Genomic DNA, 14991 nt, shown 5'->3' on the forward strand with positions numbered 1-14991 from the left:
ATGGAATGTGATGGACATCATTATCCAAAGTACATGTATGAAGACACAAATTGGTGTGAATATACTTTATATACAACCAGAGATATGAAAAATTGTGCTCTATATGTGTAATAAGAATTGTAATGCATTCTGCTGTCATACATAAAAAAAAGTAGAAAAAAAATTGAGATTACCAAGAGAAGTGAATAGAAAATCGATATCAAAAAAAATCAACCTAATTTCTATATTTTGATGATAAAGAACCAAGAGATGGAATATTAAGTAGCTGTTTACAAAAGAAAAGGCATCCGCTGTTAAAGCATATAATTTTTAAATATGCAACATTTTAAAATTAGAAACTATGAAAATTTTTTGAAGGTCATTAAAAAAGGCCTAAACAAGTAGGCAAACTTTTTTTTGTGTACTGATGAGAAGACACAATCATGAGTATATCAGTTCTTTTCAAATTGTTAATCTATAAATTCAGTTTAATTATAACGAAAATCTAATGTTTTCTCATGGAACATTATAGGCTGATTTTTAAAATTTACATGGGAAAGCAAAAGATCAAACCAAGAGGCTCTTTAAAAGAATCAGGGCAGAGGGACCCTCCTCCTCCTTCACATATGAAGACATAGTGAGAAGGTGCCATCTCAAGAAACTGTCCCTCTCCAGGTGACAAATCTAATCTGCTAGTGCCTAACCTTGGACTTCCTAGCCTCTAGAACTCTGAGAATAAAGTTTCTGCTGTTTCTAAGGCCCAGTGCCCTCACATGCTGGAGGGGAATGGGGTCTCTCTGAGGTTTCTTTTACGTGGGTACTAATCCCATTCATAAGGGCCGTGCCTCATGCTCTCCTCATCTCCTAATACTGACACCTTCAGGGTTAGTTTCTACATTTGAATTTAATGGGCACATAAATGTTCATACTAGAATAATTTCCCACTGACACCACCAATCAATGAAGATCACAGGCTCTCTCTAGTACTCTTCTCCAACTTGGTCTTCTGGGCTCCTTCCATTGCACAACTCCACACCCCTGGGGCTCTTTGCTCCAGCCCCAGGATGAGAGGAAGCACAGTGTATGAAGACACTCTGCTCTTAACTCCCACCCTCATCCCTGCTGGCTGAAGCTCAGGAAGGAGGTCTCAACACCGCCCGGGTTCGATCCTCAGCACCACATACAAACAAAGATGTTGTGTCCGCCGAAAACTAAAAAATAAATATTAAAAGTCTCTCTCTCTCTCTCTCTCTCTCTCTCTCTCTCTCAAAAAAAAAAAAAAAAAAAGTCCATGATAGATAAATAGACATAAGAAAGAAAGAAAGGCTGGGATGTTGCTCAGTTGTAGAGCACTTGCCTAGTGCTTGAGGTCCTGGGTTCAATTCCCAGCACTGGAGGAAAAAAGAAAAAGAAAAAGAAAGATTACAAATTGGTAGAAGATATTTGCAATATGTGCAACTGACAAGGAAATATTATCTAATGTATAGAAAGAAGTTATACTAGTTAATAATTACAAGAATACAAGCAAATTAATAGAAAGAAATAAGCAGATAACCTGCAGAAGCATAACACATGAGCTAGTAATTGAAGAGATAACTCTGCTTCATTAGAAAGTCAGAAAAATAAAATTAAACATCACAAGAATCTGGGCATGATGGCCACAGCTCTAATCCCAGTGGCTCAGGAAACTGAGGCAGGAGGATCACAAGATCAAAGCCAGCCTCAGCAACTTAGTGAAGCCTTAAGCAACTTAGCGAGACCCTGTCTCAAAATTAAAAATAAAATGGGCTGGGAATGTGGTTCAATGGTTAAGTGCCTCCTGTTCAATCCCTGATACAAAAAAAAAAAAAAAAAAGTCATGGGAAGATTTCATCCCCCAACTATTTAATTGGAAATTTTAATTTGACAGCATGAGGTGTTAGCAAGAAGAAGCAACAGGAAATCTTTTCCACCACCACTGAAGATGTCCATTGATACAGATAGTTGAAGGACTCATTGGACACTGTGAAATTAGCATTGTGTGTGCCTCATGAAATAGCAATTCCACTTGTAGGGAAATTCTTGTAGTCTGTGGACCACATATGGCTAGATACTCCATAAGAGGATAATATTTTTAAAATATTACTTTTAGCTGTAGTTGGACACAATACCTTTATTTTACTCATTTATTTTAAGGTGGTGCTGAGGATCGAACCCAGGGCCTCACATGTGCTAGGCCAGTGCTCTACCGCTAAGCCACAACCCCAGCCCCCAGAGGATAATCTTGAAAATACACTGTTAGTGAAAACAAGATTCAGTAGAATTCATAAAGTATATCATTTTCATAAAGTTAAATCAAGTAAATATAAGTTTACTGTCTAAGAATCTACACACACAAGAATCCATATGTGTGTTAAAGCATCTACACTCTGTTGCCAGACACAGTGGTGCATGCCTGCAACCCCACCCACTTCAGAGGCAGAGGCAGGAGGAATAAGACTTCAAAGCCAGCCTCAGCAACTTAGTGAGGGCCTAAGTAAGTTAGTGAGATCCTGTCTCAAAATATAACAAGGGCCGGAAAGTACCCTGAGTTCAATTCCTGGTACCAAAAAGAAAGAAAGATAAAAGGAAAGAAGGAAAGCAGAAGAGTCTATACTGTGAATAAAAGCAAAGGAAAAAGTAAAACTGAAAATTTAGGAAGGTAGACACCTTTACATCGGAGGGGGGTTGAGGAGGAAGGAGCACACGGTGAGATTCAAGGGTGCCAATAAAGTTGGATTTCTTAAGCAGGTGATGGGTTCATAAACATTTATTCTCTAATACAATAAGCTACTGTCAGCATACATTTTCTCTTCTGTATCAAATAATCTATTTGTTATTGACTTAATAATTATACATATTAATGAGGTACAGTGAGATGCTTTGATAACATGTATATCAAATAATAATCAGGTTATTTAAGGTATTCATCTTTTCATACATTTATCATTTCTTTGTGATGAGAACATTAAAATCTTCTCTTTCTGCTATTTTAAAAACACTCAACCCAACATAGTCACCCTACTGCAACAGAACACTGGAATTTATTCCCTATTTCTGTCTGTCATTGTACCTGTTGAGTAGTATTTTCCCATCCCTTCCTCTTCCCACCTGCTGGTAACCCCTCTTCTACTCTCATCTGAGATCAGCTTCTTTAGATTCCACAGATGGGAAAGATCATGCAATTCTTACCTTTCTATGCCTGGCTGATTTCATTTATTGTAATGTCCTCAGGTTCTTCCACGTTGCCACCAATGACAGGATTTCATTCCTTGTAGGACTGAATATTCCACTGTGTCTATGTACCACATTTTCTTTATCCATTCATGCATTGATGGACACTTAGATGGATTCCATGACTATTGTGAACAGTGCCACAATAAACCTTGGAGTGCAGGTATCTCTTCCACATACCGATTTCATCTCCATTGTGTCTATGCCCAATAAAAGGATTGCTGGATCTTCTGGTAGTTCTATTTTTAATTTTTTTTGAGGTGCCACCATATTATTTTCCATAATGGCTTTACTAATCCACATTCCTACTGATAGCATATGAGTTCATCTTTCTCCACTTCCATGCAAAATAAAAATTATTTTGTTATTTTTTTTCTTTTCCATACAGAGAGAAGTTAGTACTCTGCAAACTGAACCCCACTCAAGAGAGCTGTTGATTTTGCAATTGCTTAGGAATAGAAAGAATGAGAAGATATTCTCTTTTTATAAGTCCTCTATCTTTCTAACATTTTTAAATTTTGTTTTCTTTTTACAGTTACCTAGAAGCTCCTCTGGTATCATTTTTAAAAGATGGATATTTCATTTCCACACTTTTATTTAGCATCAAAATCCTGTTTTGCTTTTTCCCCCCAGTGGCCAGGTTTTATCTGCTCTTCCTAGAACCTCTAGACAAGTTCAAGTTCTTCAGAATCTTACTACAACCTATGAGGTAACTTCTCCCTTATTTGTGCCTATATTGGTAGCATTTTGTATGCCATTGTATGCCACATCATTCCCTCCTACATTCTGTCTCACTTTTTTGCACTCCTTTCTCATAAGCTTCACCCTTCTCTTGAATACACGACTTTGTTGGTTCCAAAATTGAACCTTCATTTGTGCTCTTGACTTTTCAGCCAATTTCATGTTAGTACTCTGTGGTTGAAAGTGTATCCTTACAAAGCCACTACAGTAAAAGATATTCAATAGAATTTTGCTTATAAATTGGTGGTTCTTAACCAAGGAATAAGCATGAAAGAGACAGGGAACAATTTATTAAAATACATGGAACACATCTCCCAGAATGTCTAAGGTTTTGAAAATTGACAGGAGTCAGAAAACAACATAGTAAAAAACTGGTGGCTCCATAGTTGTTGGTATTCTCTGAGAAATAGAGGTCAGACTAGATTCAAAGTATGAGCCATAAAAGGAATGTTTGCTAAAGATAAAGGGGAGGGAGCTGGGATGGCAGGGACACCTGCAGACCTGATGCCTTCTGAAGCTTCTGCAGGCAGGATGATCTTGCATGGAGGATCTAGGCTGCAGAGGAGTTCCAAGGAGAACTGGGTGTGGGGACAGGGGTGAGTCCTTTAGCCAAATTGCCTATTGTAAGAGCCCTGTATCTGGGAGGAATGGACCTGGGTGAACATACCCACAGTGCAGTCACTGCAGCACTGGGCAGTGTGGCCTCAGACTATGGGAATCACCAGGGTTGGCCACGGGAAACACCAGTTACCAGCAAAAGAGCTAAATGGCACATATTCACAGCCACCACACCAGGATAAAGAAGAACTACTACTAAAGAAATCATCAGAGACTTTATTTTTTTTTTATTTTTTTTTAAGAGAGAGGGAGACAGAGAGAGAGAGAATTTTAATATTTATTTATTTTTTCTTAGTTCTCGGCGGACACAACATGTTCGTTTGTATGTGGTGCTGAGGATCGAACCCGGGCCACACGCATGCCAGGCGAGCGCGCTACCGCTTGAGCCACATCCCCAGCACTCATCAGAGACTTTAGAACTTTATTTCTTGTTCTACTATTTGGTGGATGGTTTTAGAGAAATTAGCTACAAGCCTTAATGCTGTCTGAACAACAAAAAACAATAACAGATGATGCCTAGTTTATATCAAAGTAGTATTATAATGATCAAAGGAAATGAGTTTGAAAGTGCTTTGAAAAAAATATACCATTTTAAAAAGTAAATAGCTGGGCATGGTAGTACATGCCTGTAATCCTAGAGACTCGGGAGGCTGAGATAGGGGGATCTCAGGTTCAAAACCAGCCTCAGCAAGTTAGCAAGGCTCTAAGCAATTTAGTGAGACCCTGTCTCAAAAGAAAAAATAAAAAAGGGCTGGGGTGTGGTTCAGTGGTTAAGTGCTCCTGGGTTAAATCCCCAGTACCAGGAGAAAAAGAAAAAGAAAAAAATGATTGAGAGTAAATATTATTGAGATTAAATGTTCAAAGACCTTAATTAGATTAAAGGAACGCTGACATGGTAATAATATTAAGTACATGGAATTTTTATTAGATTAGATTAACATTTAGTCAACTTTGTTTCAAGACAAAATTTTCATTTTTCCTTTAAACATCTGACATACACATCAGATATTTGAGTTATAAATATGTCCATTTTTCCATTCATTGTCTCACTGAATATTTATTGAGTATCTGGTAGGTTTAAGGCTCTCCTTAGCAACTAGAGTTAATGAGAAGAATAAAAGCAACTCCCTGCAAAATGGGCATGCATATTATCATGTGTATAGACGTTGTCCTTTTCATGTCCCTTTTATAGACACCATCTTTACGACTCTGGCTACAGATGAGGATGATGTGAACAACTCTTTGACTTTATTATTCTTTCTCCTCTCCCCAAAACTTCAGATTGTTCTCTGGCAGCCAGTAACTGCTGAATTTATTGCAAAGAATAAAGAAGTCCATTTTTTTGTTAATGCATCTGATGTAAGCAATGTGAAAGTCCATTTAAATGCCAGCAGAATTCCATTCAGGTAGGCACCATTTGGTACGTATTAAATAGCAATTACAAGCACGAATTATGCATTTGACTAGGAGGTGGAATATCTGCTTCTTGGAAAAATAAAATACATTCAACATGGCAGCATGGAAAGCTCTGAAATGGGCTGATGGTAAAGCCCAAGGCCTGGCTTTGTGACACCCTCTCATAAGCCTGGTCCTTTATTTGAAATGAAGGTTAGACTCAATGATCTGTAGAGCCTCTTACCATTTCTCTCTCTGGGATTGCTCTGTGCCCAGACCTGGGGCATAAAATGGTCATTTACCATAGTGATCCTAGGTTTTGTGAATCTCTTAAAAGAGCTGCTGCTGAGGAGGATTTAGCTTTCACTAATTCTTCCTTAACAATGTCAGCGAACCTTTCTGAATATCTGGCCCGGAACTCGAAAGTGTACCCGATCCTCTGACTCCGAGGAAAACCTGGGTTGGAGTCTGGCAATGCCGCTTATCCTCCTCTGTGACCATGTAGGAATTACATGTGCCTTGGCTAATTTTGTAAATTAGATTTTTTTTTAAAAAGCATCTACCATGTAGATTAATTGATTTAAAAAAATTTAAAGTATATCAGGTGTTATTTCTGTTCAGAGTCTGTTCCCTGTTCCTTTGCTTCTCCTGTCCAACCTCTCCTCTTTATATCCTCTGCCCACCTGCCAGTAGCCTCCCATTGTCCCCGTGACTTCCTTGAGACCATGGTGTCTTCTGGGTATCAGGCTCTGGATAATATGCTGTAATAATTATTACTACTATATCACAGGTGTTTACTACCTTCTAGGAACTTGCAAAACATTTAATTCTTAAATAAGAATTATTTTACTCTGTTAGGGAAATATTTTCTCCAATAGGCAGATTTTCAAAAATCTTATGAATAAAGAAATTTCTCAAAGTCAGCCAGCTGAAAAATGGCAGAGCTAGAAGTCAAACTGAAACCTTTTTGGTGTCAAAAGGTTAGCTTTTGTCTATTGACTTAAATAAAAGTAGAGGGCTGGGGTTGTGGCTCAGTGGTAGAGCGCTTGCCTAGCATGCTCGAGGCCCTGGGTTCGATCCTCAGCACCATATAAAAATAAATAAACAAAATAAAGGTATTGTGTCTAACCAAAAAAAAATATAAATCTTTAAATAAAAAAATAAAAGTAGAGAAGCCTTTATTAACGTGATAGCTAATTTCAAACCGTCCATCCCAGGTGATAGAATGCTTTAATTCAGTTCATGTGTTTGCCTAGGTGATAGATGAAGCAAGATCCTTTTCCATCTTTTCTTTTCCTATACTTCTATTTCTCAAGACATTTGGGTCAACTTTGGCAACAAAACATCTGGCACATGTTAATGAAAAACAAGAAGGAAAGGTATTCTGCTTCTCCTTGATCCTTAACTGAAAACAGTAGGGGATATTACAATTGTATATTCACATAAAAGACACTGACAAATTGCAATCAAGAAATGTAGATCTGGGCGGTGGCGCCCGCCAATAATCCTAGCAGCTCCGGAGGCTGAGGCAGGAGCATCTCGAGTTCAAAGTCAGCCTCAACAATAGCGAGGCGCTAAGCAACTCAATGAGACCCTGTCTGTAAATAAAATACAAAATAGGGCTGGGGTTGGAGCTCAGTGGTTGAATGCCCTGAGTTCAATCCCCAAAGGAATAAAAGAAATGTAGAGCAGAGCACGGTGGTGCACACCTGTAATCCCAGCGGCTAGGGAGGCTGAGGCAGGAGGATCTCTAGTTCAAAGCCAGCTTCAGCAATTTAGCGAGGCCCTAAGCAACTCAGCCAGAGACTCTGCCTCTAAATAAAATATTTTAAAGGTCTGTGAAGTAGAAAAACACAAAAAGGGGGGCTGGGGACGTGGCTCAATGGTTAATCCCCCCCCTTCAACCCCCAGTCAAAAAAAGGAAGAAAAAGAGAGAGAGAGAGAGAGAGAGAGAGAGAGAGAAAGAAAGAAAGAAAGAAAGAAAGAAAGAAAGAAAGAAAGAAAGAAAGAAAGAAAGAAAGAAAGAAAGAAAGAAAGAAGGAAGAAAGAAATTGGTGGGAAAAGGTGAGGTTTTGGAGGTCCTGAAACTATGCAATTATAGAAGCTGCTTTCTTTCCAGTGCTCACGCAGGCTCTGCTGAAAGTGTCTGTGAATGGCAGATGGGGGTATTTTATACCCCATGAACTGTTCATTAGATTCCTTAGCAATCTCTCCCCATACTCACCTACCGTGCCTGCAGAGGGCCAAGTCGGAAGGTCAGTGTTCTGTTGACAACCAGCTCACCCTGTGTTTCCTCACCTAGCATCTTGATGGTGGATGTGGAAGATCTTATTCGACAGCAGACTTCCAATGACACAGTCAGCCCCCGAACCTCCTCCTCATACTATGAACAGTATCACTCACTCAATGAAGTAAGTCATGGCTGCACTCACTCTCCAATGTTCCTGTTTTCATTTAACCTGCATTGCTAGCAACTATCAGCAAATCAGAATTGGTGGAAGAAGTTAAAAGAAAAGAAAAGCACACTTAAGGTTCATTATATGATGGTAACTCATTGTTTTGAGATGTCTTCCTGGGAAGATTGCAACCTATTTGGTAAACGGCCTCTTGATAAGATGTTGGTCCACAGTTAAAAGTATTTTTAGCTCCTAGAAATACCATGGCTAAAGAACAATGGAAAATAAAGCATAGAACCTTTTGATTGAAACAGCCACAAAAAAAAAAAATCACCAGAATACTTGCCAGATTACCTCACTGATGAAAGCAATATATTCGTTTATAGTTAATACAGTATAAATAAATGTATTTTATTCCCCTGAGGAAACTGTTTAAACTAACTGTAATAATCATAATCATACAATTTTCCTGTGTTTTAACCTTTAAGAAACTGGATTTCTGTTCTATTAGTACTTCCAGGCTCCAGTCTTTCTAGAGGAAATCTGAAACTGTTTCTCACGTTCACTTCCCTCAGCTGCTTTCCCATAGTGCATTAAGAGTCCTTTATCCATATTTGTTAGTTAAAGAGTAAATACCTCAAAGAATTTTCTTTTTTATACACTATAATAAAACACCTTGATCACTCTTGGTCTTTCTTAGGAGCATACTGCTATATTGCCTAATATAGGTTTGGTTGTTTTTTTAAATCATTTTTTTTGACTAGGTGCCCAGAAACTTTTAGGGATCACATCCATGTTTTTAAGACGTCTAAGACTTGGGTAATAAAAATCAATTTTATATTTAATCTTTAAGTACATCTGCTGCTTTCCAGTTAGTTAAACCAGAATTCAGTCTGCTTCCAGAATCCATATGCCTGGCTGATGGATGGGGATCTTAAAATTGCATCTGCTCCTTTACCTCTCGTACTCTGTACTATTCCACGTAGGCCACTTCCCTCTGGCCTGTCACCAGCAGTACATAACAAACTTGAAGCAGAGAGGCTAGAAAGACATGGTTTTCAAAATGCAGAAGGTGAAAGGGTCACTGTTGTGCTGAGTGTCATGGGAAAAGAGGCTGCCTTAAACAGAAGCATTTTCAAATACTTCCAAAAATATATTTTTAATTATTTTATTTTAAAAAGTTATGTTTCCATCTCCTGAAGAAAGAGTTGGAATGACATGAAAAGAGATACTAAGTATACAACTGTGTTCATCGTCTAGGGATTCCTGGACAAGATACACAGTGTGATTTGAACAATGGAAATGTATTTGCTCACTGTTCTGGAGGCTGGAAGTCCCAGACCAGGACGCTGTCAGGCCTGGTTTCTGCTGAGGCCTCTCTCCTTGTGTGCAGACAGCTACTTCTCTATGTATCTACATCCCTGGCGACTCTTTCTGTCCTTATCTCCTCTTCTTCTAAGGACACCGATCAGATTGGATTAGAGCTCACTCTAAGGGTCTCACTTTAACGTAATCCTATCTCCAAATTCAATCACTTTCCAAGGTACCAAGGTTAGGACTTTAACATGAATTTGGAGGACACCATCAATCCATCCCCATGACATTGCAGACAATGTTTGGGACTTCTCTCCTGTCTCCACATACTTCTAATCCTTTTATAGGAACCATGGTGATCTTGCTCTTAGGTAATTCCTCTGAGTCTTTCTTTCCCTTTCCACGGTGATCTTTTCATCAGCCCTACTCACAAGATGATCTGATGGGCGGGAAGATTTCTTTGGTCACACCAGAAAAGTGTAAGTGATTCACTGGAGTGAGAAGCATCAATATTTAATAGCCAAAAAATACTTCTTAAAGCAAATGACAAGAGTAAAGAGTTCATCAAAGACTGTTTCCTTCATTATCCCAGGTTAGAATGTGAAATGAGTTACATTTGCCAGTAAAGTTGACTTTATACAATGCAGCCTCCCCTATTGGAAGAATTTCACTGAGCTATCAAAGCTATAGTATAAGTGAATATCAGGTAGTAGTCCTCTTAGGTGTATTCATACCTAGAAGAGTAATGTAGGAAGTGGAATTCCAATGAAGACATCCTTGCTGGTTTAATTTTGGACACCCCAGACACTGAGAGTGTTGGTATGTGGCAGCAGGCAGGGCTTCCAGGGGCCTTTTCATTCTCAGCTTGGGGACAGTCACTCACACATTCCACTTATGGAAAGTCAGTGGCTCCAGTTCTCATCAAGTAGGATTGCTGCTTGAAATCCTCTCTAGAAAAATTCCAAGAGACAAAACCAAGGAGCAGCTCTAGAATTTATTTTTTTTTTTTCCTCCAACGATGATCTTGACAAAAACTTAAATACAGGCGTACTACTGCCTGGGTGGGAGGTCCCGAATCAAATGACTTCTCCAGAAGGAAAGTTGTTTTTCTCCACACTCTCCTCATCTTTGCCTCTTGCCAGTCCACCAACCTCACTGTGCTTATGTGGTTCAGTGGGAAACGGTGATACTGCTATTTGTGCTGGGTAAACACAGTGCCTCAGGCTCCCTTCACCTGGAAGAGCAAATTTATTTATTTTAAGTCTTATGTATACATGAACTCTTGAGTGAATGGCAAGAGGGTCTCATACACAGAGGCAGGGACTCAACATGATGAGCCTATAAAGGTAACTTTTAGAGGTTGTACAATACAGATTAACTTTTCCTATGTTGCCATTCATTTCTCAGTACTTTTTTACTCTTTCTCTAAACTCAGCATTGATCAAAACTTTAATTGTATTAATTTTTCTAAATAGAAGAAGAAACATCTCATTCCAAGTGTTTTAGTTCCCCGTTTCTTCCATATACAAAAGTTTTAGAGGAATCTCCTTTCTCTGAAGAAGTTGTCTTTGTCCTTTGGTCAGGAAATACTTTAAACTTGCCCTGTGACTAACCTGTGGCTTCTGCTTGAACAGATCTATTCTTGGATAGAAGTTATAACTGAGCGGCATCCTAAGATGCTTAAAAAAATCCACATTGGATCCTCATATGAGAAGTACCCACTGTATGTTTTAAAGGTATGTTGTAAGAAAAGTCACTGATCTTTCAACTCGAAGGGGGGATGAGTTCTCTGGCAGTGTTTGTTATAACTAGGATCCTTTTTTCTTTGCATTCTAGAAATATTTGTATCTCAATTGTTCCTAGCTCTAATATCTAAACTCCTAAATAGGAGTTTGTTATTACCATTAAATCTTTTCCTTTAATGATGTCTTAATGATGTAAGAGGGAAAACCCCAGTTCTAGAATAAGTTATGTGTTTGTGTGATGTTAGTAAGCTCTTTAACTTGACATGGGATTCGTCACCCACCTTCATACAGTGAAGGAAGTGGCCTAGATTATTTTTCAAGTCTTGATTTTATATATGCCACTGCCACCTCATACTGACTGCCACGGTCTGAGAAAAACAGACACAGAAGAAAAGAGAGTGAGCAGAGTGAATTCTGTTATTGCACAAACATTATTCCAACTTTTTAAACAAAAGTAAGAGCTGAACAACCAAATGCAGGGAAAGATAGGAACCAGGACAATGATAAAATGATGATCCATTCTAATGAACGTGAAGTTTTACACTCCATTCACCCTCCATTTGGTTATTTTTAGTTGCAAAATCTCACGGGAGATAATATAATTGACCCATCGCACCACCACAGATCAGGCGTTTTCTCTCTTGAATAAATTGGTTTTAGTAAAGGTCAGTGAATGTAGCCACTGGGGGAATTTTAGGAGCTATGACCATAATAATACCTGACTCATACAGTTTTTAACTCTGCATTTCTGTCTTCTACCACTCTCTCCCTTAAAAAAAATTAAAGAGACTCTGAAAAAAAATATGATCACTGGAAAAGTACATTTGCTTTAGTAATATCAAATTTACCCACAATAGAGATTGGTGAGCCTCTTCAATTATCCAAAGAAGATAAGACTTTGTGTTAGAATTTCTGGATTGCAATCTGTCTCTGAAAAGAGCTTACAGTGCAAACTTAAGGCAGATCTGTGCAATGTTGAGTCCTTTTAGTGGTGAAGCCAGTCAATCAGATTAGATCCACATAATCATATGCATATCCATCAATGATGCTTATTTCAGCCATGTTTCGTGTACTTCTTGGAATCTGAATGTCTGGAACCTCCCCCCCCCAAAAAAAAAAAAAAACAAGTTGGAAAGGCATACATCCAGGGTCTTTAGTCCTCCTCTTACTTGACCAAGGATTTTACACAATGTGAGTCTGTAGGGTTCCTCCATATTTCCAATGAAGATAGAAAGATCAAGTAAGGCAACTAATCTGGGTATTTCTGGATTTTCTTGACAGTACACAGATTGAATTAGCTGGGTAATTCTGTTTGACTATATGTTTTAACCTTTAGTGGCCATTTTACTTTCTCATTGGCTACTGTAGTTGCAGGTTACAAAAAAAAACCCTCCTGGAGTGCTCCAGATGGGAACATTTAACTCTTATTTTCTTTTTCTGAAATTATAAGTCTACATCTTTGTTAGATTTTTACAACACTCTTTTCCTTTCACTCCATACCCCAAATTTTATATTGTAATTATTTTTTCAAATCGAATAAATTATGATTAATTTGGGAGGTGTTGTTGAGAACTCTTCTGAAGACATCCTTGAGAAAAGGTTGAGAATTCTAATTCCAGAGAGTTCGTAGCTTGTGCCCATCTGCCGTGCTATCAGAACAAAGCTGCTGTCCCTTGACCTGTTGGTATCAGCTTAGGTGAAGATAGATGTGTGCGTCTTCCTGTGTGAAATGGAGAAATAGTTTACATGTGGAAAGTGTGCCCTCTAGGGACAATGGTGAGGGAGTTTCTTTCTTGGGTGAGGCTTCATGCCTCCTGCCAAAGGCAGCCCACCCAACACCCTCCCTGACCTCTAAGGAAGCTTGAAGATATGGCCCCAAGTTGCTCTTTCTCTGTCCTCTGCTTCCACACTTCCACATGCAGCTCTGCTAGGTAATGGGAGGCCAGGGGGATAAAATTTGCTTTAAATCAAGAGTTTGAGTTTCAATCCCCAGACCTGATTTGGTGTCATTACTGTGACCACTAGCTAGCATCTCTTAATCTCTCTGGCTTTTAAATTTCCCTTGAAAATTAACTATTATCACTATAGAGATGAAAGTTATCATACTGAAGCTTACATTTTTTTTTTTTTTTGGTTTCTTTGAGCAGGTTTCTGGAAAAGAACAAACAGCCAAAAATGCCATATGGATTGACTGTGGAATGCATGCCAGAGAATGGATCTCTCCTGCTTTCTGCTTGTGGTTCATCGGCTACGTAAGTCTTCCCCTCCCCTGATGCCAAAGTTTCTAAATATAGGTCCAAGATCACAGGTGTCAGAATCAACTGGGCTGTAAGTAAAATGCATTTTTCCAGATCACATCCCAGAATTCTCGACTCAAAATCTGCAAGTGAGGCTTGAAAGCTAGGATGCTTGCAAGCTTACCAAGTGACCTGTATGAACCTTAACTTTGAGAACTGTCATTTCAAGCATTTAAATCACCCTTAAGATTGTTGATCTTTTCCTTCCTACATTTTTATCCAGAGGTGAATATTGGAAAATAACTAAAAAATAGAATGCTGGTTGTATTGTTTACTAAGGAGAAGAAATGTCTGAAACAATTATCTAAGTCGGATCCCAATTTTTTTCTCTTTTTTCTCCTCCTCCTCCTCCTCCTCCTCCTCCTCCTCCTTCTTTTTGAATTGTAATATGAATATCTTTTGCCACACTCTGCCCTAGAGAAGTGAGCATAAATCATACGCTCATAGGGCAGATAATATTTTTCCATATGTCATAATAGGGAATTATGTCCCTGATGAAGAGATTGGCATCAAAAAAGCCATATATAGGGTCTGGTTGTAGCTCGGTGGTACAGCACTTGCCTAGCCTGTGTGAAGCACTGGGTTTGATTCTCAGCACCATATGTAAACAAATAAAGTAAAGGTCCATTGACAACTAAAAACAAAAATATTTTTTAAAAGACATATATAAGACTAATAGTGTGCCAAAAAACTAAAACACAGAATGAATATAATCCTCCATAATTAAAATGTGGCTCAAGCGGTAGCGCGCTCACCTGGCATGCATGTGGCCAAGGTTCGATCCTCAGCACCACATACAAACAAAGATGTTGTGTCCACTGAAAACTAAAAAATAAATTAAAAATTTAAAAAATCCTATAAAATAGATACACATCACCAATATTGATTTACACACAGGATCATGACACTGGAAAATACATCAAAATATGTATCTTTCTGATAATGGTTATCACAGTCTTTGTGTTCACAAATACCAGTAACAGAAAATAGATGAGCTGAGAAATTAAGAGACTGCCATTAGATCTGTCTTAACAAATGAGGTACATCAAAAAATAAAGCTATGCTGGGTGTGGTGGTGCATGCCTATAATCCCAGCAGCTTGGGAGGCTGAGGTAGGAGGATTGTGAGTTCAAAGCTAGCTTCAGCAATTTAGTAAGGGCCTAAGCAATTCAGTAAGGTCCTGTCTCTAAATAAAACATAAAAAAGGGCTGAGGATATGGCTCAGTGATTAAGTGCCCCTGGGTTCAATCTTAG

General features: G+C 38.6%; 1 protein-coding gene across 1 annotated transcript in view; it reads left to right on the top strand.

Moving 5' to 3' along the window:
• The window catches only part of Cpb2 (carboxypeptidase B2), a 52736-nt gene that overhangs the window by 11769 nt on the left and 25976 nt on the right, over positions 1 to 14991 (top strand). The window contains exons 2-6 of the mRNA XM_026381047.2: positions 3865 to 3940; positions 5872 to 5996; positions 8288 to 8396; positions 11330 to 11431; positions 13588 to 13692. Coding sequence (XP_026236832.1) covers positions 3865 to 3940; positions 5872 to 5996; positions 8288 to 8396; positions 11330 to 11431; positions 13588 to 13692 — 517 coding nt within the window. The remainder of the gene's footprint in view (positions 1 to 3864; positions 3941 to 5871; positions 5997 to 8287; positions 8397 to 11329; positions 11432 to 13587; positions 13693 to 14991) is intronic.

This window comes from Urocitellus parryii, chromosome 2, assembly GCF_045843805.1.
Source record: "Urocitellus parryii isolate mUroPar1 chromosome 2, mUroPar1.hap1, whole genome shotgun sequence".
NCBI lineage: Eukaryota > Metazoa > Chordata > Mammalia > Rodentia > Sciuridae > Urocitellus > Urocitellus parryii.